Source organism: Pseudophryne corroboree, chromosome 5, assembly GCF_028390025.1.
Source record: "Pseudophryne corroboree isolate aPseCor3 chromosome 5, aPseCor3.hap2, whole genome shotgun sequence".
NCBI lineage: Eukaryota > Metazoa > Chordata > Amphibia > Anura > Myobatrachidae > Pseudophryne > Pseudophryne corroboree.
The window spans coordinates 568,629,697-568,652,858 of record NC_086448.1 but is presented as its reverse complement, the minus strand read 5'-3'; the positions used below and the strand labels follow the sequence as shown (position 1 = coordinate 568,652,858).

The 23,162-nt window shown below is 43.7% G+C and overlaps 1 protein-coding gene across 2 annotated transcripts in view; it reads left to right on the top strand.

Moving 5' to 3' along the window:
- The window catches only part of ATP9B (ATPase phospholipid transporting 9B (putative)), an 851,783-nt gene that overhangs the window by 527,782 nt on the left and 300,839 nt on the right, over positions 1 to 23,162 (top strand). For both annotated transcript variants that reach the window (XM_063923317.1, XM_063923316.1), the window contains exon 9: positions 13,757 to 13,837. In XM_063923317.1, coding sequence (XP_063779387.1) covers positions 13,757 to 13,837 — 81 coding nt within the window. The remainder of the gene's footprint in view (positions 1 to 13,756; positions 13,838 to 23,162) is intronic.

The window sequence follows — 23,162 nt, the reverse complement described above, 5'->3', positions numbered from 1 at the left end:
AAACACTTTTCTTATCAGTTAACTAGCTCACCACAGGTGATGGCAATCATACATTACCAGGAAAGTCCAGGAACAGAGCATTTTCTCCCTCATGGAGAGGGTCAGGTAGGCAAGTATGCCTCTACCATATGTCTTGCATATGTCTTGCTTGAATATCCAGATTTGTCTGAGAGGTCTGCTCAGCATACAAGCTGCAGCATGTATCTTTGCAACTAATTGTTGAATCTACTTCCAGGCTGATTATACACCTGAGAGTTTATCTGTCTGTGAAGTCTGCAGAGTCCTGATTACAGCAGTGTTTGCAGTCCAGCTGGTAATGCTGGACCTGAACTGCAGGAATCATGTGGATGTATGGCTATTCTCTCTGTAGTATGCTCCACACCAGAGTTTTCTCCAGAATCAGTAATGGGCGCAGCCATGACAGTCTGAATCAGGCAAACGGCCAAACACCAACCAGTAGCCAGTCTGTGATCACATGACACTCTAAGCCAATCCATAGCCAGCAGGGGTATATAGGGAGCTGCCTGAACATTCCCAAGTTGCCACTGCAATGTTGTCTATGCCCAGCTGTATCCTTTTCAGTTAAGAGAGACTACTTAAGGCCGACCAGTTCCCCATTGCTCACCACACACTCCATCCCAGCCCAAGACTCCAGTTAGGGTTCACAGACAAATTGATCCATGACACACTCTTAAAAGTAAGAATTGTAGATGATATCAAATCCAGCAATTTACAGAATTACAAACAACATGGATTTACTGGGGGGGTGTGATCATGTCAAACAAATCTTATTGACTTGGTAACTAAAGTAATATATACAGTAAATGAGGCGGATGATGTAGATATAGCTTATCTAGACTTTAGTAAAGCTTTTTACACTGTCCCACATCACAAACTGTTAAATAAACTTGAAAGCTTGGTATTGAATACGAAGATGGTTCAGTGGATAAGATCTTGGTTGCCCGATAGAAGAGAATTGAAGTAATGGAGTGCATTTACAGGAGGGAAATGTTACCATTGGAGTACCCAAGGGGATCTGTACTTGGACCAGTGCTTTTTAATATCTTTATTGGTTACATTGCAACTGGTATTGAAGGGAAAGTATGCCTTTTTACAGATGAAACAACAGGGTAGAAACAACAAGAGGCATATAACAAATGATTGATGATCTAGGTAGAAATGGTCAAGAGTGTGGCAGTTACAATTTAATGTCAAAGACTGCAAAATTTGGCACTTGGGTCTCAAAGATCCAAAGGCTAAATATACTGTAGTATTATTGACACTATATTGGAAATTACAGTGCTTTTGCAATCCATACTGAATTAGGCCCTTAATGTGTATAGTTTGAAGCAGAGAAGGGAAAGGGGGCACATAATTCAAATATATCAGGGGAGACATTCTTCAAAGGAATAGGAGTATTCAGGGGAAACGTGAGAAAAATTACTTCACAAATAGGGTAGTGTGCAAGTCTAATAGCCTCTACCACCTCTGATGGGAGGCTAAGACAGTATAGCAATTTAAGATAGGCCAAGTGGGTTCTTATCTGCTGTCAAATTCTATGTTTCTATAAGACTGTCTACCACTCCTATGGAAAGGTTCTAAATATTGCCAAGTAAACATATTTCTAATTTCTGCAGCTGGGTACACTGGGCTCCACAGGGAATAACATTGGGGTGTAGAGTAGGATCTTGATCCGAGGCACAAACAGGCTAAAGCTTTGACTGTTCCCAAGATGCTCAGCGCCGCCGCCTCTATAACCCCGTCTCCGTGCACAGGAGCTCAGTTTGTAAGTTGGTGCGTGCAGTTCAGGCAGCTAACAGGCAGGGCTGCTCCAGCAGCCCAGATAGAGCTTTAAAAAAGTGAAGATTGAAGACTTCAAGGGCTGCAGCAGAGGCACTACATTCCTGACATCTCCTGCTGCAGCTCCCTCACCTCCCCCAGCAGCGCTGTATACTCCCGTGTCTTTGGTTGCCGGGTATTTACAGTGGAGGCTCAGGTTCTTTACATCAGGCACACACACCAGCCGCAGCTCTCCGGGATCGCGTGGCCGCACTCAGGGAGGAGGTAAGAGGGTCCCTCAGGTGGGACCCGCTGGAAATCGCGAACCGGCGCGACCGGTGGAAGGCGGGCCGCGCGCTGCGTGGACACTGTGATAGTACAACGACCCCACTAGACCACCAGGGCAGGGGCACAGGTCGGTTTTACTAAAAAACTTTTACATATGGCCCACAGTACCCGGTGGTGAAGTCCAGCAAGGGGATAAGGCTCTGACCTGTAGCCCCTCCCCCAGCCTAGGGCGCCATTTAGAGTAAATGTTCCCGCTCTGGAGCTGCATCTCTCTCTCTCTCTCTCTCTCCCTCCCTCACTCCCTGTCAGTGTTTGGGCACCATTACTGCATGCTGAGCTGATCCTGGGACTGTTTCGGCAAAACCTCCTCTGTAAAGCAGCCTGCATGTCAGCGCTGTGCTTTTTACAGGACACTTGAGTACTCTACATGTCTGTTGACAGTGTTAGCTAAGAAACGGTGCTTTACTTCATGGTTATGTGGTACAAGTACCCTGTGATATACATCCAGTCTTTACTGTCTTTACTGTGCATTCATATATCTATTGTCTGTATAGCTTTACTTAGTATTGCTAGTCCAGTGCAGTTTTATTGCTTGTCATAATTTCTGCATTGTACATGTGTGTGTGCATTTAGCTGCTGCGTGATTTCTAATCCGTGTATCTCACTCAGATTGCTGTCCCTATATTCTGTACCCTGAGGGGGACTGAGTGCATCAGGGTTATTTGATATAGGTATTTCACAGGATATACTTATTGTGTATTTTTCTCTGCGATTTTCAGTCACTATATACCTCTTGAATCCTCTGTTTGTGCTATAACAGGGGGTTCTTGATTAGGTATTGTACTGTGTTGCCCGTGGTTCACGCTTTCATATTATGTCAACTTCAAGGGGCGACAGTTCTGCAGCTGATCCCACACTGCATGGTGGTGATGCTGCAGACACATTGGAGGAAAACATAGCAGCGGAGGGTTCAGGTTCTGGGGGCTCCCTGCCCCCCAGTAGGGCCGTAGCAACGGGGGTCCATAATGACCCACCTTGGGCTACTTTTTCCTCTACTAAATACTTTGGTAACTAGACTTACGCCCCCTATGGGACGTCAGGTGCCGGTACAGCCACATATTGTCCCTGCGGTTAATCTGCCATGGGCAGATCTCCTGTCCACTCAGTTACAGCAATTGAATCACTCTCTGAACAGACAAAAACCTAACCCTTGCCCGCCTAAAACCAAGGGGTCCTCTAAGCGGGCCATTATGTACTCACAATCCACCCATGTTCCAGACACTTTTCGTCTGATGAAGATGGCGTATATACTGACCCCTCAGACACTGACCCAGATGCTTCTGATGGGGAATCTGTTTCGCAGGTGGATGTTCGTGACTTATTGGAGGCTATCAGGCTGATTCTTCAAATTGATGTTGACCCAGAACCTGTTGTTACCTCTAAGAAACCGGATAGGTTTAAACGCCAGAAGGTTGTTAAACAAGATTTGCCTCATTTTGACCATTTAGTTGACATACGTCAGGAATCCTAGGAAAATCCATGAAAGACATTCACACCTCACAAGAAGATGCTGGCTCGCTATCCCCTCGCTGCGAAGCTAAGTAAGAATTGGGAAACACCACCGCCAGTGGATTCGCAAGTGGCACGGCTGGTAGTGTCCTCTGCTCTTCCTGTAACTACCGTCACCTCTCTGAAAGAACCGACGGATAAGCGCGTGGAGCGTTGCTTAAAATTTATTTACACTCTCGCAATGAGATGTGCATCGACCCACTATTGCAGCTACTTGGGCTGCAGAAGCTATTGAAGCATAGGCTCAGGAGGTGGAAGCAGAGCTGCCGTCCAACTTTTCTGATAATGCTAGACAATGTCTTTCGTATATTGTCACAGCATCTCATTACATTAAGGAGGCGGCTTCCGATGCCCATATTCTGGCGGCCAAGGCTTCTACTATGTCCATTTTGGCTCGCCGGATTCTCTGGTTACGGTCCTGGTCTGTGGATCTGGACTCTAAGAAAACCCTGGAGGTGCTCCCTTTTATGGGAGACATTCTGTTTGGTGAGTATCTCAACAAGATTGTGGCTGACTTAGCTTCTGCTAAGACGGCATGTCTACCTAGTACTGCTCCTTCGGTCCCGAAGGTTAAGAGTACTTCCTTTCGTTTCTTTCGTCCTCCAGGTAAAGCAAAGGGACAGGCGTACCCGAAACAGGCTCGCACTTCCAAAAACGCTAAGCCCAAACCTAAACGTGTCTGGGCTGCCCGTCAGCCTCCTTCCAAATCAGACAAGCCTGCTCCATGATGGGACAGGCCTCCCCCTGGGGGATCCCAGGGTGGGAGGCCGACTTCAAAGGTTTACCCAGGAATGGTTGAATACCACTTCAGACGCCTGGGTACGGGAAGTCGTCACTCACGGATACGCCATGTCCTTCAAGAATCGTCCCCCTCATCGATTTTGCCTGACAGACATCCCTTCGGATCAGGTAAAGGCAAAAACTCTTCATTTGGTGGTACAATCCCTCCTGGACAGAGGAGTGGTAGTACCGGTGCCTCTGGCTCAGAGAGACAAGGGGTACTATTCACAGCTGTTCCTAGTCCCAAAACCGAATGGTTCCTCCTGGCCCATTCTCAACCTCATGTCCTTGAACAAATTGGTGAGAGTCTCCAAGTTTCGGATGAAAACTCTTCGCTCTATTGTTCTGGCTTTGGAGCCTGGGGCTATATGGTCTCTCTGGACATACAGGAGGCTTATATCCATATTCCTATTGCCATGTCGCATCCGCAGTACCTGCGGTTTGCTATTGGCAACCTCTATTATCACTTTCGGGCTTTACCTTTTGGTTTGACCACGGCTCCGTGAGTCTTCACGAAGGTCATGGCTGTAATGACTGCTTTACTCCTCCGCCGTCAGGGTGTCAGGATCCTACCGTATCTGGATGACTTGCTGTTCCTGGCGAATTCCCCAGAAATTCACCGTTATCTGGATCTGACGGTCCAGTTTCTGCAAGCCCACGAGTGGCTCATCAACTGGAAGAAATCCTCCTTGGTCCGTGCTCAGAGCATGATGCACCTGGGGGCATTGTTGGACACTCACAACCAGCGGTTGTTCTTGTCTCAGGAGAAGGTCCTGAAACTTCAGGACAGAATTTGATGCTTCCTCTCTTGTCCGCAAGTGTCAATTCACTCGGCGATGCAAGTACTAGGCCTCATGGTATCGGCTTTCGACATGGTGGAGTACGCTCAATTTCATTCCCGCCCTCTGCAGAAGCTGATTCTTGCCAAGTGAGACGGCCTGCCTTACCAGATCAGGTCTCAAACGATCTCATTGTCTCCGGAGGTTCATCTGTCACTGGACTGCTGGCTGCAGGACCAACGATTGAGCAGGGATCATCCCTTCTGGATCTCCAACTGGGTCCTTTTGACGACGGATGCCAGTCTGAGGGGTTGGGGTGTGGTGTTGGAGCAACGCTCCCTTCAGGGTCGGTGGACCAAGGAGGAGTCTGTCCTCCCGATAAACATTCTGGAATTTCGGGCAGTGTTCAATGCTCTGAACCTGGCCCAGCATCTGACACAGAACAGACCTGTTCAAGTACAGTCGGACAACGACACCACGGTGGCATAATAAATCATCAAGGCGGCACTCGAAGCCGCGTGGCAAAGAGGGAAGTGTCAAAGATTCATCAGTGGGCGGAACGCCATCTATCAGCCATGTCGGCGGTGTTCATTCCGGGCGTCCTCAACTGGGAATAGGACTTCCTCAGTCGTCAGGACGTACACGCCGGAGAGTGGAGCCTCCATCCAGAAGTTTTTCAACTCCTAGTGGACGAGTGGGGCCTACCAGAAGTAGACCTGATGGCGTCTCGACACAATCACAAGATTCCGGTCTTCGGAGCAAGGACAAGGGATCCTCAAGCAGCGTTCGTGGACGCACTGGCAATTCCATGGATTTTTCGACTGCCGTACGTGTTCCCGCCGGTGTCCCTTCTGCCCAGGGTGATGAGGAAGTTCAAGCAAGAAGGAGGAATCCTGCTTCTGATCGCTCTGGCGTGGCCCAGGCGGCATTGGTTCTCAGACCTACAGGGTCTCTTGATAGAGCATCCTTTTCTACTTCCACAACGTCCAGACCTCCTTGTTCAGAGCCCTTGTGTATACCAGGATTTGACCCGGCTCGCTTTGACGGCGTGGCTCTTGAAGCTTCCGTTCTGAGGGCCAAAGGATTTTCGGTGGCGGTCATTCAAACCATGTTGAAGGCCCGTAAACCGGCTTCTGCTCGGATTTATAATAGGGTCTGGAATTCTTACATTGCTTGGTGCGCAGCTAACAATCATGATGCTTACAAGTTTAGTACGGCCAAACGTTTGGCCTTCCTACAACGGGGCCTGGACTTGGGCCTTCGTCTGGCCTCCATCAAGGTTCACATTTTTGCCTTGTCTGTGTGGTTTCAGAGAAAAATTGTGACTCTGCCTGATGTTCATACATTCACTCAGGGTGTGTTACGAATTCAACCTCCCTATGTCCCGCCTGTGGCTTCTTGGGATTTGTTGGTGGTTCTGGAGGCCTTGCAAAAGTCTCCGTTTGAACCTCTTGAGTCACCAGACCTTAAGTGGCTTACTCTTAAGGTTTTGTTTCTGATGTCTATTGCCTCTGCTAGATGGGTTTCAGACTTGGGTGCCTTATCCTGTCGGTCTATCTTTCTGATTTTTCACCGTGACCGGGCAGTCCTTCTGACACGCCCTGGTTATCTTCCTAAGGTGGTGTCTTCTTTCCACCTTAACCAAGAGATTGTGGTTCTGGCCTTTACTTCTCCTGAATTGTCATCCAAAGAGAGGTCTATAGACGTGGTATGGACTCTCACTATCTTATGTGAAAAGGACAGCTTCCATTCGGAAACCTGATTCTCTCTTTGGTTTTCAAAAACGTGGCTGGCCTGCGAATAAGCAGACCCTTACGTACAGGCTGGGCTTCCAGCTCCTGCTACCATCAAAGCCCATTCTACTCGGTCTGTTGGACCTTCTTGGACGGCCCGCCGTGGAGCGACCCTTGAACAATTGTGCAAGGCGGCTATGTGGTCCTCAGTGAACATGTTCATAAGGTTCTATGCCTTCGATACTTCCGCCTCCCAGGATGCTTCCTTGAGACGCCGGTTCTTGTGCCCGTTACAATGCCTCCCATGAGGAACTGCTTTAGGACATCCCCGATGTTATTCCCTGTGGAACCCAGTGTACCCGGCTGCAGAAAACGAGATTTATGGTAATAACTTACCGTTGTTAAATCTCTTTCTGCGAGGTACACTGGGTTCCACAGGGCGTACACCCTGACGCACTTAGCTTTTTTGGGTTTGTATGGCATTAGCCGCTGATACCTTCTCCTATCGTTAGAATGTGGTGTACGTGGCTACTAACGGTTGTCTCTTTTGCCTGCTACTGCATTGGACTGGTTAACTAAACTGAGCTCCTGTGCACAGAGGCGGGGTTATAGAGGAGGTGGCGCTGAGCATCTTCGGAACAGTCAAAGCTTTAGCCTGTTGGTGCCTCGGATCAAGATCCTACTCTACACCCCGATGTTATTTCCTGGGGAACCCAGTGTACTTCGCAGAAAGAGATTTAACAACTGCAAGTTCTTACCATAAATCTCCTTATCTCTGCAAAAGCTTACCCCAAGTGACATTTAAATCACTTCTTACCCCTCCTATATCCAACCCACCAGTTACTATTAGTGCACAAAATCAAGCTTCATGTTTCAATGTCAAGGTTGATAAGATCTGAAATTAAATGGTATGCTCTTCCTCAGCCAGCAACCTGCTCATTTCCTACCCTGAACCATCTGGCACTGTCTTATTATTTAATTTCACAAACTGATCCCTTTTCTCATCTTCCTACTGTACTGTCTTTCCTTTTGATCTTATACCCTCACAAATCAGTAGAGCTCTGTCTCGTGTGGTCACCCCAACTATACCTAAAATCTGTGATATCTCTCTCTACTGGTATCTTTCCAGCAATTTTCAAGCATGCATTGATTACTGCAACTCTGAAAATTAAAATCTCTCCCTAATAACTATACGGGGCAGGATATAATGAAGTCCAGGTTCGGCGGCCGTGCGGGATAATTTTTTTTTAAAGGGGCAGTCATGTACAAGGCATGGTTTAGCCTTGTACATGATTATTTTTTTTTAAAAACAAGTCCGAGTTCGTCCTACATCCCACATGGCCACCTAACTTGTTCTTCGTTACATCTCTGCCCCCATCTCAGCTGGTGTGCCCCAAGCTCTTGAGAGACTTTAAACATTATTTAAGAATACATTTTTGGTCAAATAATTGTGGACAACTCCATAGTTTTTAAACACATCTTTATTTTTCTTTCACTTCTTGATCTCGGTTTTATTTTATTTCGTTGTTGAGCATATACTGTATATTTTTCAAACTTTATACAGTTTTAAGTAATAAAAGTTATATTTTAAGTCTCCTTATCAGACAGCATGTTTGTGCACATTACCAGACCTCTTCTTTCCAAAGAACTTATATTTTGGATTTTGTATACTTGAGAGACTTGCCTACACCCACCTCACACACCTTCTTCACGCAAACAACTACTTCAGTCAGGCTTTCGTTGCCAATACTCCACAGAGACCGCGCTGACTAAGGTAGTGATCACTGCTAAGTCTAAAGGAAATGCATATGATATCCCGGCCGTAGTGATCACTGCTAAGTCTAAAGGGAATGCATATGATATCCCGTCGGTCTCCTTAACTCCGGTATCCTGACAGCTGGTATATTGACTGCATCCCAACTAAAAACCCCTACTCACTTTTCCTGCTTCTTGATCTCTCTGCTGCATTTGATACAGTTGGACATTCTTTTCTCATACAAGCACCACAATGCCTAGGTTTTGAGGACACAGCCCTATCCTGGTTCTCATACTACTTTATCAACTCTATCAGTTGGAGTACTGGAAGCCTCAGTCCTAGGTCCACCGCTTTTTCTCAAGATTGCCACGTCTGTTAGAAAACAAATTTGCTCTTTTGGATTTTAGTATCATCTGTATTCTGATGATACTCAAATCTACCTATCCTCTTGAGATATGTCACCATCTGTATTGGTTCATGTCACTGAATGCCTGTCTGACATTTATCTTGGATGTCATCTCACCACCCCAAACTTAATCTTTCCAAAACAGAATTAATAATATTTAGACCGGACAATAGTAGTTACCAACCTGATATCTCGAACACTGTTGATAACTCGAAAATCAACTGTACCCCACAAGTTCTCTGCCTAGGTGTCATCTATGACTCTAAACTGTCCTTTGTTCCCCATATTCAATCTGTTTCCAAATCCTGTTAAAGACATCTCTCCAGAAAAGGCTAGAGAAGAGAAGAGGCTCCGGAGTCTGCCCCCGCTTCTGGAGTGCAGGTAGGACTTGCACTGCTGCTTCATGGAGGTACAGGGGGGGGTACATAGAGAGCACAACCAAGATGGCCAAGGATTGGGGGCAGACCTCTGTCTTAAGTGACTGGGCCTCCGATGGCTTGATCCGGCCCAGCTAGTTGCTATTTCCTGCTTATCACCTTAGCCGTGGAATCTAGATTCTGCATAGATTCCACTGTATATGCCATATCTCCCCCATACTGTGGCCAAAAATAGATTCAGAGGCCGTAGTTTGAAAGAGTTGTCAAGACAATGGCATAACTACTACACAAAACATCTCATTTTCCATGGAAGGCTGTAGTACCCAGATCATTTGTTTGCTGGTGGATTAATACCAAAACAAGTATGGGTAAGTATTTCTTTTGAGGTGTGTAATAAAGAAAAAAAAAGTGCAATTTCATTTCTGTTATGGCCATTTTATATTTCATGAAGGAAACCGTAAGCAGATTAATGTGTTTGTTTTCTTCTTAAAATTCAGTTGTCTAAAAAAATAAAAAATAAAATACACAGTATGATTTGTGTTGTTACTGCATAAAAATATTACTGATACCGATGTTGGAATGTCACAAGCACTAACACATGAGCTAAGTTGTGAGAATATCCTCAGCAGCGAAAGACTTACATAGCAATTTGAAGTGAACTTGCATTTTATGACTTGTATAATACCTTGTTCACACATGCAACTATATACCGGGGTTTTTGCATGTGACTGCGCATCATCTCGGGATTTCTGCATGTGTGAAAAGAAACAACCCGGGACTTAGTTCCGGGTCCATGACCCTGCTCCGACCAGGCTCATGGAGCTGAGACTTGGGAATTTGCTGTCTTGCTAGACCCGGGTCACATATCTGTAGAACCTCTGTTTTCAATGCAGGATGTTTTCCTGATGGATAGATAGCGAGTCAGGATGGGGAAATTCATCTCCGGCGTCTGGACAACTAGCACGGGTGCTCCCCAGCGGTGTGTTCTTTCTCTCTTCCTCTTCTCTTTCTACATCAACGACTGCACTTCTGGAGACTCCTCCGTGAAACTCCTTAAATTCGCGGATGACACCACGCTGATTGGACTTATTACGGACGGAGAGGAGTCCTCTTATAGAAGGGAGGTCGAGCGGCTAACTACCTGGTGCGGTACAAACAATCTTCAGCTAAATAAATCGAAAATGGTTGAGATGATCGTTGGTTTTAAGAAGCTTCCCCTTACACTTTCCCCACTCACAATTGCGGACATCGCAGTAGCTGTGGTAGAATCCTTCAGATTTTTAGGCTCCACGATCGCCAAGGATCTGAGGTGGAAGACTAACATAGAGCGCATTGTGGGAAAAGCCCAACAAAGACTGCTTCCTACACTAACTAAGGAAGCTCAATCTGGCGCAGGAACTTCTGATCTTCTTCTACTCGGCAATCATTCAATCTGTTCTCTGCACCTCAATAATAGTGTGGTTTGGCTCGGCCTCAACTTACGACAGGAATAGACTACAACGAAAAGTAAGGGCAGCAGAAAAAATCATAGGGACAAATCTGCCGGCAATCAAGGATATCTACCAGGCTAGGGTTAGGAAACGGGCGGAAAGGATCATCGATGACCACTCCCACCCCGCTCATGACCTGTTCCGGCGGCTGCCATCTGGATGACGGTACAGCCTGCCGCTCATGAGAACTGCTAGACACAGGAACAATTTCTTTCCCCAAGTGACTATCTTGGTCAACTTGACACTTGCTTAGTCTACTAATTTTCGCACTCGAACCATGTATTCAAGCATCCATTATGTTCCCTTCTCTATGTTTATTTTACGTTGTTGTTTTCTTTTTCTCTTTTCTTATTTCTGTCTAAGAGCTGTGGTTATCGGAAACAATTTCCTTGTGTATAATGTACTGATATACTTGGCATTAAAGATGATTCTGATTTAACTAATAATAATACTACAAAAAATAAAATCCCTTAATTAATTAATTAATTAATGAACGAACAAACAAGTCTCCACAGAACCACTCACATAACCATCATTAGATTTCCTACCTAATTATATCCCCACTGTACAGTCCACACTTAATCCTCCCATATCTTCTCTTCCTTCACTTTCCCTTCCTCCAGACCTCGGTTAATCATTGCTGTGTGGCCATATCATACAGCTTACCGAGAATCTTTGCAATCTTGTGGACAACTATGCAATAGATAGCAGCTATCCTTGTGTATCAATGCCAATTTCCCTATAGATTTTAAGTTTGCGAGCAGGGCCTTCCTACCTCTATGACTGTTTGTTGTTACCCAGTTTTGTTTTATCCTTGTTTCCAATCGTAAAGCGCAACGGAATTTGCTGCCCTATATAAGAAACTGTTAATATATAAATAAATCAGCTGATAATCATATAAAGCCTGCATGTCTTCCCCATACCTCTCTGCTTGTTTTCAGGACATATTCATGCCTGCCAATGATAGCAGGTGCTGAAATCAAAAGTCCATTCAGTGCACAGTCCTGTGAGCATGCCAAGTAGTCCAAGCATGAGTTATAGAAATAACTGGTAATAATGAGGTCCTGCTTTGACTTGTAGTTACACAGCAGAGAGCCTTTACTGGGTACCATTTTTAAGGTTTACTACAGTATATTTAAAGCACATAAATAGGAACACGTCTAGCTGCTGTTCAGTTTGAAGTGGGTCTGTTGATGGTCATGTGGGTACTGCCTGTTGTGCATGTGAGGGGCATGTTGGTAGGATAGATGGACATGTTAGGAGGTCTGAGTGATATGTGCAATGAGTCCTGGAGTACATGTGGGGATATGAGTGCATATGGATGCATTATGTAGCAAGTGGGAGTCTAAGGGCACATGCGGCAATTTAGGAACATGCAAAAGGGTTTGTGGGTCTTTTTTAATTTTGTTTAAGGACAATGTGCGACCCTTTTGAAGGTTGAATGCTCCTAGGGGCTTATTCAGACGTGATTGGACTAGCTATCGCTGCTGCTTTCTTGAAAGCGGCAGCGATAGCTCTGTATGTAAATGCAGCAGGAGGTGTCTATTACTGACAGTCTGATACCATACTGCATTCTGTTCGTTCACACGCAGTACGGGTCATACACATCAGCAAAGTACCGAACATCGGTACTTTGAGCATCAGGACGCAGATCTTACAGGATCTGAATTAGCCCTCTGAAGCAAATAGGTTGTCCATCACTGCCCTAATTATGTCATAATAGACTCACCTGGTGAGACCCATTTTTTGGCCATTTTAAATATTGCTAGGACTGTGGCAATTTAATAAAAAAAAAAAAAATATTGGATTGTAATAGACAGGAATAGGTCACCATCCTTATCTGAATAGTCACATTTTTATTGTGGCTTTTTACCTAAAAATGTTCTTGATGTTTATTGTGGATTCTGCCCACTCTCACATTTAGTAATACACACTCATTGTCCACACTTCTAGTATTGTCTTTCTAGTATAACCTGTTGCTTGGCAGTCACTGCTGGAAGCAGTCACTCTCACACTGACCACAGCTAAGGGTCAATAGGGGCAGATGTATTAAGCCTGGAGAAGTGATAAAGTGGTGATAAGTGCAAAGTGATAACGTACCAGCCAGTCAGCTCCAATATGTAAATTGACAGTAGGAGCTGATTGGCTGGTGCATTATCACCTTGCACTTATCACTGCTCTATCACTTCTTTATGCCTTCTCCAGGCTTAATACATCTGCCCCAATGAGTCTTGTATAGTTCTATTGTGCTGCACCCAGCAAAAGCATCACTTGATACACCACTGTTGTTTTCCAGGTTGAGGGTTACATAACACAAAGAAATGTTTATTTACGTATTGATGTTTTTAATTCACACTTTATGACTGACCAACACTGAGTATTTCAAAATAAACTTTCTCAGAGTATTACTTATCATTGGGGATCTGCCAGTGGAAGGCAATATTTCAATACAACATCATGACCTTATTCATGTATATTTATTTATTTATTTATTTATTTATTTATTTTGTAAGTCATATTATATTACTCAGGTTTTTCAAAGTTTCCCTTAGGAATAACTCTGTTTTCAAGTATCAAATATAAAAGTTATCCACATTAACATTGTGTTTGGTAATACTCTTGGTCTGTTATTTCGTGCCAGGAATAAAATATGAAGATTTTGTTTCATGAACAAAGAAAGAAAATCAATGGTGTCATATTTAGAAATGAACAAGCTGTTTTGGTCATGCCTTCTATGACATACCCTTATTTAGTGATCAAGCTGCATTGTTTATTAATTGCAGCTACTCTCTATTGCAGGATCTCTTTTCAATCAATGCTTATGTTTATGCTCAGAAGCCACAACTGGATATTCACAGTTTTGAAGGTAACTTTACACGGGTAAGTAAATGCTTTCTCTAATTTTTCATATCCACACAATATGCCCTTGAGACAATATTGCTTTTACTGCTAAGCAAGGGAGGGGTGTGCAGCACACAACAATGTGTTATGCACCTGCATTTCGTCCAGAACCTCAGAAATGAATACATATTCTGTTATCACATCTGTCACAAATTATTTGCATGCCACTTTTTGAAATACTACCATCTGTAACATTGTAATTATTATGTCTATAGTGCTAACCCATAGCTTTGGCTGCAGCAACATTACCACATTTTATAACTTATTAAACCATTGCCTGGTCAAGACCAACGTTTCAACCAGTTGTTGGATACTACAGTGGTTCCCAAACTTTTTTGTATCATGGCGCCCTAGAGTACCAGAATTTTTGTTTATGGCACCCCTAGGCCAAAAGTTTCTTACTGAGAAATTTACAAAGAAATATTAGATTAAGTACATTGTGTTTATATGTCATCCTTAGGTTCAATTATGTGGTAAGGGACAAGAGTTGCTTCTATTTCTCCACATATTTTATGATTGATGGCCACCAGCACTGGTTTTGCCTTTTACTTTGACCATAAATAATTTTATTTGGTCCTGGACCACCAACCCAGGGCACCCCTGCATGTGCCCTGAGGCACCGTAGGGTGCCACGGTACACAGTTTGAGAATCACTGGAATAGTATCTCCAGCAAAACAATAAAAAGTGCATTGACAGAACCTTCAGTACTACAGTCAAAAGGATTATTACTGTTGTGTGTAGTAGGCATCAGGGACTCGTGTAACTATAATATTGTTAATGAAAATCAGGGAATTGTATGATGTGTTGTTTCTTGTCTTATCATATAAGTGTATAATAATCTAATTACTTCAGAAAATGTCACTTGGGCTGTGCAATATGGAGTTTAGGTCGCAGCATGTCTACCACTTTTTGTAATTTTTTTATCAATTGATGTTTGAAATGGCAGATTTTAGAAAATTGACTTTGACTGCAGAAGCACACATGTAAAAGAATGTAAAATGATGCTATATTCATAAGTACAAAATACAGTTATAAAAGAAAGTCAGGCATGGGACAATGATTAAAATATGGTTAAAGTACACCAATTGCTTTTGCAATGCAAAACAGTGAAAATACAAAAAGTGTACAGTGTAAACTTCTGCCCCCCTCCCCCCCTACCACCACCCCTTTCAGACCATTGGGAGAAGCCAATCATGTACTGCACCCCAACAGTCCAGGTGGAAAATAAAAAATGCATTGATAATAGACTGGAGAGTAATAAATGCTGCATAATCGCATCCACAGTCACCTTTTGCCTTGAGTAGAGGCTCTCAAACATTGTCTTCAAGGCACCCCAACAGTACAGGTTTTACGTTTATTCATGCTGGCTTAATTAGCACCTCAGTCAATTTGATTTAACCATCTGTGCTGAACCATGGATATACCTAAAACCTGGACCATTTAGGTGCCTTGAGGGCTGCGTTTGAGAACCTATGGCCTAGAGATATGTGTCAGTAGCCATTCCCTGGAAGAGGCAGTTTACAGAACATTTTTTTTACACAGGACTCTCCTCATTCACTAAGGCCTATACCAAGACCATTGGTAGGTTTTTCCTTTCATTTTTCTTGTTGCAGTACTGTCCAGATTTGGATAAAATCTGCCATCTGCTAGAATTTATGTATTATTCTGAACTTTTGTTGTGCTGAGCAGCCCTTCTTGGTGCGCCAGGACCTTTTGAGACTCTTATTGTGCCGAGCACATTTTTCACCCAAATTTGCATCTTAGTCACACTGTGATATGATAGAACTGCTTCATGAGACTGCACTGGTTAATTTGGTATGCAACACTTGTGTGTGTGTGTGTGTGTGTGTGTGTGTGTGTGTGTGTGTGTGTGTGTGTGTGTGTGTGTGTGTGTGTGTGTGTGTGAGTCTGGGTCTTTATACAAAGTGCTACGATGCCACAGCTTCTTTTTTTGAAGTCATGTTCCTCTGTGCTTCCTATACAGATTCAGACTCTTGCACCAAGATATACAAATGCTGCATACCATATTTAAAAGTCATACAATTTACTGAATGGACAGCAAAAGTTCAGCAAAAGAACAGAGGATTGTACATGACAAAATGGTAAATAAGAGAATCAACACAAACCTCATGCTTGCAGATAGAAAATAACATGGATGCCAAGGTATAACAAGGGAAAAGTTATCAGCATTTGTAATCATCTAGAGAAAGGGACATGATAAAACAAAACTACCCCCCCCCCCCCCAAAAAAAAAAGGGGGGGGGGGTTGGTGGGACAAGATAGGAGTAATAATTAAGAATGACAGAAAATATACAGACTATAGGATGAGAGAGAGGGAGGCGAGCTGGGGGAGTCAAAAAGAGGAGTAGTATAGATGGGAGGCAAGCGAACTAGCAGATGGGTATGGTAGCAGAATTTGGGACTGAGTGGTTAGAAAAGACCAGGAAGGTCCACACCATGAGTTCTATACCAAGATGACCATAACGCGTGAAACTTGTCCGCTGTGTTATTTTAAAGACTTGTTATTGGCAACAAACCAGATGCGGTTAAGTAACTGTTGACAAGTCAGGTGTTGCGCTGTCCTCCAAGATCTAGCGATCTCATATGTAGCTGCGCATGAAATGTGTAGAATTAGTTTATTCTCATATTTAGAGTGTTGGCAGGCTGCGGCACACAGAAGCAGCAAGGCTGGCGTAAGGGGGGAAGTAAGTGAGAAGATAGAGGAGATCAGAGATTGGACCGTTGACCAGAAGGGGGTAATATTAGGGCATGTCCACCAAATGTGAATCTAGAATCCTACTTGATCATGGTGTCTCCAGCAGAGATTAGAAGCATAAGGGTACATTTGGTGTAAATGACAAGGTACCAGTGGGTATAAACCTTATAGGAGTTTTCCTAGATGGGGACACTAATAGAACTTGGAAGTTCTGGTATTTCCTTTCGTATCACTGGCAATAAATGCAAGGAAATTAGCCCAAAATCTTGAAATATTGAAGCGAATTGTCTCCCAGGTGTCTTCTCCTAAATAAGGTACCAAAGTCTGACTCCATCTGTTGTTCATTGGCTTCCAAAGAAGGGGAAGAACTAAGATAGAGTGATAAATATGAGAGATAATGCCCCTGTCCAAAGACCTATGAATGCAAAGGCGTTCCATCGCCGTATGGTTTCGTAAGGAGTCTGAAGATGAGAGAGACTAAGCATTGAAATGTCGAATTTGGAGATATTTGTAAAAACAAGATTTACCACCACATGTAGCGTCTGGAAAAGGTACAAAAGTTTGGGAAGAGCGTTCATTTTAAGCGCATTGATACGACCAACACAGTAAATAAATAGTTTGCCAATGAGTGATATCTTGTTCTATGGCCCTGAACAAGGGAGAGTAGCTTGCTTTGTATAAGGTATTATAGGATTTTGTAAGATAGACACCGATGTATCTAATGGAATCCTATCACCAGGTAAATGCGAAATGAAGACAAAGGATGTCCAGGGATGGTTTTGGAATATGGAAGGGTAAGGCTTCTGACTTGTCGTGGCTTATCTTATAACCGGATAATTGCCCATAGAGGGAAAGCTCTTGAAATAGGTTTGGGAGAGAAATCAAGTGATTGGTGAGGATAAGGAGGACATTGTTGGGGGAAAGCTTGTAAGAGGAGCCACCAACATTGATGCCAGAGATGGGAAAAGAGTCCAACAAAAGACCCCCAGCAAGAACTGAAGTAGTAGGGTTATGATAGAGTGCCTTAATGGCTTGGAGAAATGTATCGCCAAATCCAAAACCAAGGAGGATATATATCATGAAAGGCTAAGAGACTCTATCGAAAGCCTTCTCAGTGTTGAGGGCAAGAAGAGCTTGATACAGTTCACATGGTAAATAAGATCTACCTAGTATTATCGAGGGTTTGATGGGAGGGTTTAAAGCCCACTTGGTGTCTCGCACCACATGGCGTATTAAGTCTTGGTATATGAGGACACATCTGTATTCTCTGGTTCTATTTTGCACAAGGTTACAGGCTTTCTTATACCACATTCTCAGATTTTACAGTTTTTTTTGCTGATTTCTTTTGTGGTTGCAGTAAGTATCTTTGACTGTTATTCTTACTGTAATTACTTCACATATTCTGCAGTGCGATATTATTAGCAGGCTTACCAGATGATGTGCCTCTGGATCTTACTGGTTATAATAATTGGTCTGTATACTCAAAATCTGCAGTTGTATTGATAAAGTCCCTTCTAAACTGAAGAAGTTCCCATAATTTATAGCTAGGAAATAAGTTTCCTTGTAACTTGTTTTTAGTAATTCAGTTTATAATCCTAAACGAGCGTTTAGCATAACATCCAGTTTACTTACGTAGATTTGAGACCATGCCAAAATGTGGACCACACAAAAACAAACTTGGGTATCTTTTTTTTTTCCTTCGAACTAGATATAGGCCCTCATTCCGAGTTGTTCGCTCGTTGCCGATTTTCTCTATTTTGCGATTAGTCGCTTACTGCGCATGCGCAATGTTCGCAGAGCGCATGCGCTTAGTTATTTTACTCAACAGTTAGGTATTTTACTCACAGCATTACGAGGATTTTTCATCGTTCTGGTGATCGGAGTGTGATTGACAGGAAGTGGGTGTTTCTGGGCAGAAACTGGCCGTTTTATGGGTGTGTGTGAAAAAACGCTGCCGTTTCTGGGAAAAACGCGGGAGTGGCTGGAGAAACGGGGGAGTGTCTGGGCGAACGCTGGGTGTGTTTGTGACGTCAAACCAGGAACGAAACTGACTGAACTGATCGCAGTGGCAGAGTAAGTGTCGAGCTACTCAGAAACTGCTAAGAAATTTCTATTCGCAATTTTGAGAATCTTTCGTTAGCAATTCTGCTAAGCTAAGATTCACTCCCAGTAGGCGGCGGCTTAGCGTGTGCAATGCTGCTAAAAGCAGCTTGCGAGCGAACAACTCGGAATGAGGGCCATAGTTTGGAAGTTCTGGTATTTCCTTTCGTATCACTGGCAATAAATGCAAGGAAATTAGCCCAAAATCTTGTAATATTTAGATAAAATAAGAAACAATAATTATCCCCATTTATCACTCAAAATATTAAAGACAATGGACTAAATGTAATAGTCTCAGGGTTGCCTAAGGTGCTGGAGTTTGTGAGAGTCCCCCCGTCTTTTTAAAGCAGCAATCATTTACCAGGTTAGTTTTTCCTTGTAAATGATTTCTGCTTTTAAAAAAAGTGGGCATACTCACACAAGTCCCGCATCAACAACTGGGAGGCTATTGCATTAAGCCCCATGTGTCCAAAATGGTGGTATTGTATTCCTATCTATTTTATTTGGTAGAATTTGTGATATACATGCTAGACCTAGAGTTAAGGAAGAAGCATATATATGGCGGTTTAGTTCTGGGAAATAGGCTAATGACAGGTAGGCAGCAAGAGTTTCTCTGCTTATTGGTAGAGACACATTACCTGAAGTATCTCTGTATTATCATCTACAGCACTTGGAGAAACTTCCCTCAAATACTTATTATAGAATTTAGGTATATTGTGCCTCTCACTGATAAAGTAAGTAATGGTTTTCGCTTATTTTTGTATTTAATTTATTTATTTACAGTTTCTTATAAAGCGCAGCAAATTCCGTTGCGCTTTACAATTTGAAATAACAATAACAAACTCTGTGATAACAAACAGTCATAGAGGTAGGAAGGCCCTGCTCGCAAGCTTACAATCTATAGGGAAATAGGCATGTGTACACAAGGAAAGGTGCTATCTATTGCATAGAATGAGAAGACATGTGAGGATATGTGTGGACTGTACAGAGTGGATGCAATTTGATAGGAAGGTTTATGAACGTTATGTGGGCGGTTCTGGAATTTGATATGCTTGCCTAAAGAGGTGAGTTTTCAGGGAACGCTTAAAGGTTTGGAGACTAGAGGAGAGTCTTATTGTGTGTGGTAGGGCATTCCACAGACTGGGTGCAGCCCGATGAAAGTCCTGCAATCGTGAGTGGAAGCAAGTAATGAGTGTGGATGAGAGACGCAGGTCTTGTGAAGAGCGAAGAGGTCAGGTTGGGAGATATTTTGAGATAAGCGAAGTGATGTACGTTGGTATAGTTTGGTTAATGGCCTTGTGTGTGAGTAAAAGTATTTTATATTGAATGCGGTAGAGTACAGGTAACCGTTGGAGGGACTGACAGAGTGGATCTGCAGACGATGAACGTCTAGCGAGGAAGATGAGCCTCGCCGCTGTATTCAGAATGGATTGTAGTGGTGAGAGTCTCGTTTTGGGAAGACCAGTTAGGAGACTATTGCAATAATCAATGCGGGAGATAATGAGAGCGTGGATTAGAGTTTTAGCAGTGTCTTGTGTAAGGTATGGTCGTATTTATGGTTGTGAGTTGACCACTGTCCTTTGTATAGCATTACAGATAGTGTATTGTCAGGAATATTATACAGTATGATCGTTCTGGATTTCACCCTTGTATTTAGGACTCGTCTATTTAAATCTTCATACCTATCCTCTATTGTGGAGATGTTAAGAAATTAATTTAGAATTAATATAGAAAATTCTGTTTTTATATCTGAAAATATTTAAATTCCATTATCCAATATACTATGTCTTAATTCTAAACCCCTTGCAAGTACAAATGTAGCCTCGCTTTTCAGATTCTTATCAATATGTGCTTGGGTCCCTGCCACCATGTGCATTTTAGAGAAGCTACAAGTGCATTGTATGTATCTCATTTGCTTCTCTGAGATGGTTGAGTGGCCATTACTGGGTAGCTACTGAGTGTTCATACGTAAGAGAAACATCCCGATGATGTGTGGTCATATTTGTGACCTATTCATGCTTATGCAGCGTGCATCCCATTTTCAGTTGCATCTCCTACACCTAGCATGGGATTGTTGTTAGTGATGTTACACTTGATGACAGCTGCTTTTGTGTCTGGAGGTCTTAGGGGGTGAGATGGGGGGTTGCAATTGCATAGATACATGTAGAATGCAGGCTTATATCCGCATAGGACTTACAATGACAGTAGGCATCAGAATTTGACATCACATTAAAAAGTAATTCAGACACGAATGCAGCCGCCCGTCTGTAGGCATTGGCTGCATTCAGGTGGTCTGCGCATGCGCACTGGCTACAGTGTGTGACCTTACACATTGCAGCCGCATCCCGTATGGATGCGGCCGCAGTGTGATTGACAGTGGCGGGCATTCGTGGGGTGGTGACGCTGCATTGTGGGGGCATGTCAGGCAGAACATGGATAATCTAATTGTGAATGCATCGGGAGGCGGCCCGTCACACATGCTGGGCAACCCCCAGCATGTGAGGAGATGGATGCAGTTCTGGCTGCGTATTCAGCGATCTTCGTCCATCTCTGAATCAGGTCTTACATGCGACTCAGAATCAGTCCATATATGTCTACTGCTGCAATCAACATTATGCAGCCTAATAAAATCCATTTTATGATTTCTTCCTGTACAAAGAAATGCAAGTACATTTGTAATAATGTAGCAGATAGTAAAACTAGTATAGAAGCAGCTCTGATTTCTGCTTGGATTGTTCTTTAAATTAACTGCAGGACTTTCTAGATCCTAATGGTGAATGATAATTAACTGGATATAAGGCATTTTACAAATGTGATAAAATTAAAGCTACTAGTTTTAATATGTAAGAGGATAGTAAAAATTCAGTACATAATTAGTCCTTAAATTACGTGCACGTAAAACATGTACCTCTCATGTAATTATCATCTATTAGAAATACTAGATTACTACATTAATTTATAAATTATTTTTTAGTAATTGGATTAGCTCCAAACTTTTAGGACCAGCAAGAGGAAGACAAATGTGTTCCTTTTAAATGACCAAACATGTTAAAAATGTGATTTCTCATAAATTGAGGCCAGATATTTTATACCATACATCACATGTTTCTTAAACATATATTTCTACTTCCCATTCAAACTATTAGGTGTATTGTTGCCTAATACAATTGGATATGTTGTCTTTGTACATATATGTTAAATGCTATTATTTACATTTCTCTGACGTCCTAGTGGATGCTGGGAACTCCGTAAGGACCATGGGGAATAGCGGGCTCCGAAGGAGGCTGGGCACTCTAGAAAGATTTATGACTACCTGGTGTGCACTGGCTCCTCCCACTATGACCCCCCTCCAAGCCTCAGTTAGATTTCGTGCCCGGCCGAGGTTGGATGCACACTAGGGGCTCTCCTGAGCCCTTAGAAAGAAAGTATAGTTTAGGTTTTTTATTTTCAGTGAGACCTGCTGGCAACAGGCTCACTGCAGCGAGGGACTAAGGGGAGAAGAAGCGAACTCGCCTGCTTGCAGCCGGATTGGGCTTCTTAGGCTACTGGACACCATTAGCTCCAGAGGGATCGACCGCAGGCCCAGTCCTTGGTGTTCGGTCCCGGAGCCGCGCCGCCGTCCCCCTTACAGAGCCAGAAGCAAGAAGAGGTCCGGAAAAACGGCGGCAGAAGACATCAGTCTTCACCAAGGTAGCGCACAGCACTGCAGCTGTGCGCCATTGCTCCTCATGCACACTTCACACTCCGGTCACTGAGGGTGCAGGGCGCTTGGGGGGGGCGCCCTGAGCAGCAATAAAAAACACCTTGGCTGGCAAAATACCACAATATATAGCCCCAGAGGCTATATATGTGGTAAATACCCCTGCCAGAATCCAGGAAAAAGCGGGAGAATAGGCCGCGGAAAAGGGGCGGAGCTATCTCCCTCAGACACACTGGCGCCATTTCTCCTTCACAGATCCGCTGGAAGGAAGCTCCCTGGCTCTCCCCTGCAGTCTACACTTCAGAACAGGGTAAAAACAGAGAGGGGGGGCACTAAATTTAGGCGCAATATATATAATATAAAAAGCAGCTATAGGGGACATAACTCAGTTAGTCCCTGCATTATATAGCGCTCTGGTGTGTGCTGGCATACTCTCCCTCTGTCCCCCCAAAGGGCTTTTGTGGGTCCTGTCCTCATTCGAAGCATTCCTTGTGTGTGTGCGGTGTGTCGGTACGGCTGTGTCGACATGTTTGATGAGGATAATGATGTGGAGGCGGAGCAGATGCCTTTAGAAGGGATGTCACCCCCTGCGGGGCTGACACCTGAGTGGATGGGCTTATGGAAAGTAATGAGTGCACGTATAGACTCCTTATATAAGAAAATCGACGACATGCCAAATGTGGGACAGCCGACTTCTCAGCTCGTGCCTGCCCAGGCGTCGCATGGGTCGTCAGGGGCTCTAAAACGCCCGCTACCTCAAGCAGACCCAGATGTCGACACTGATACT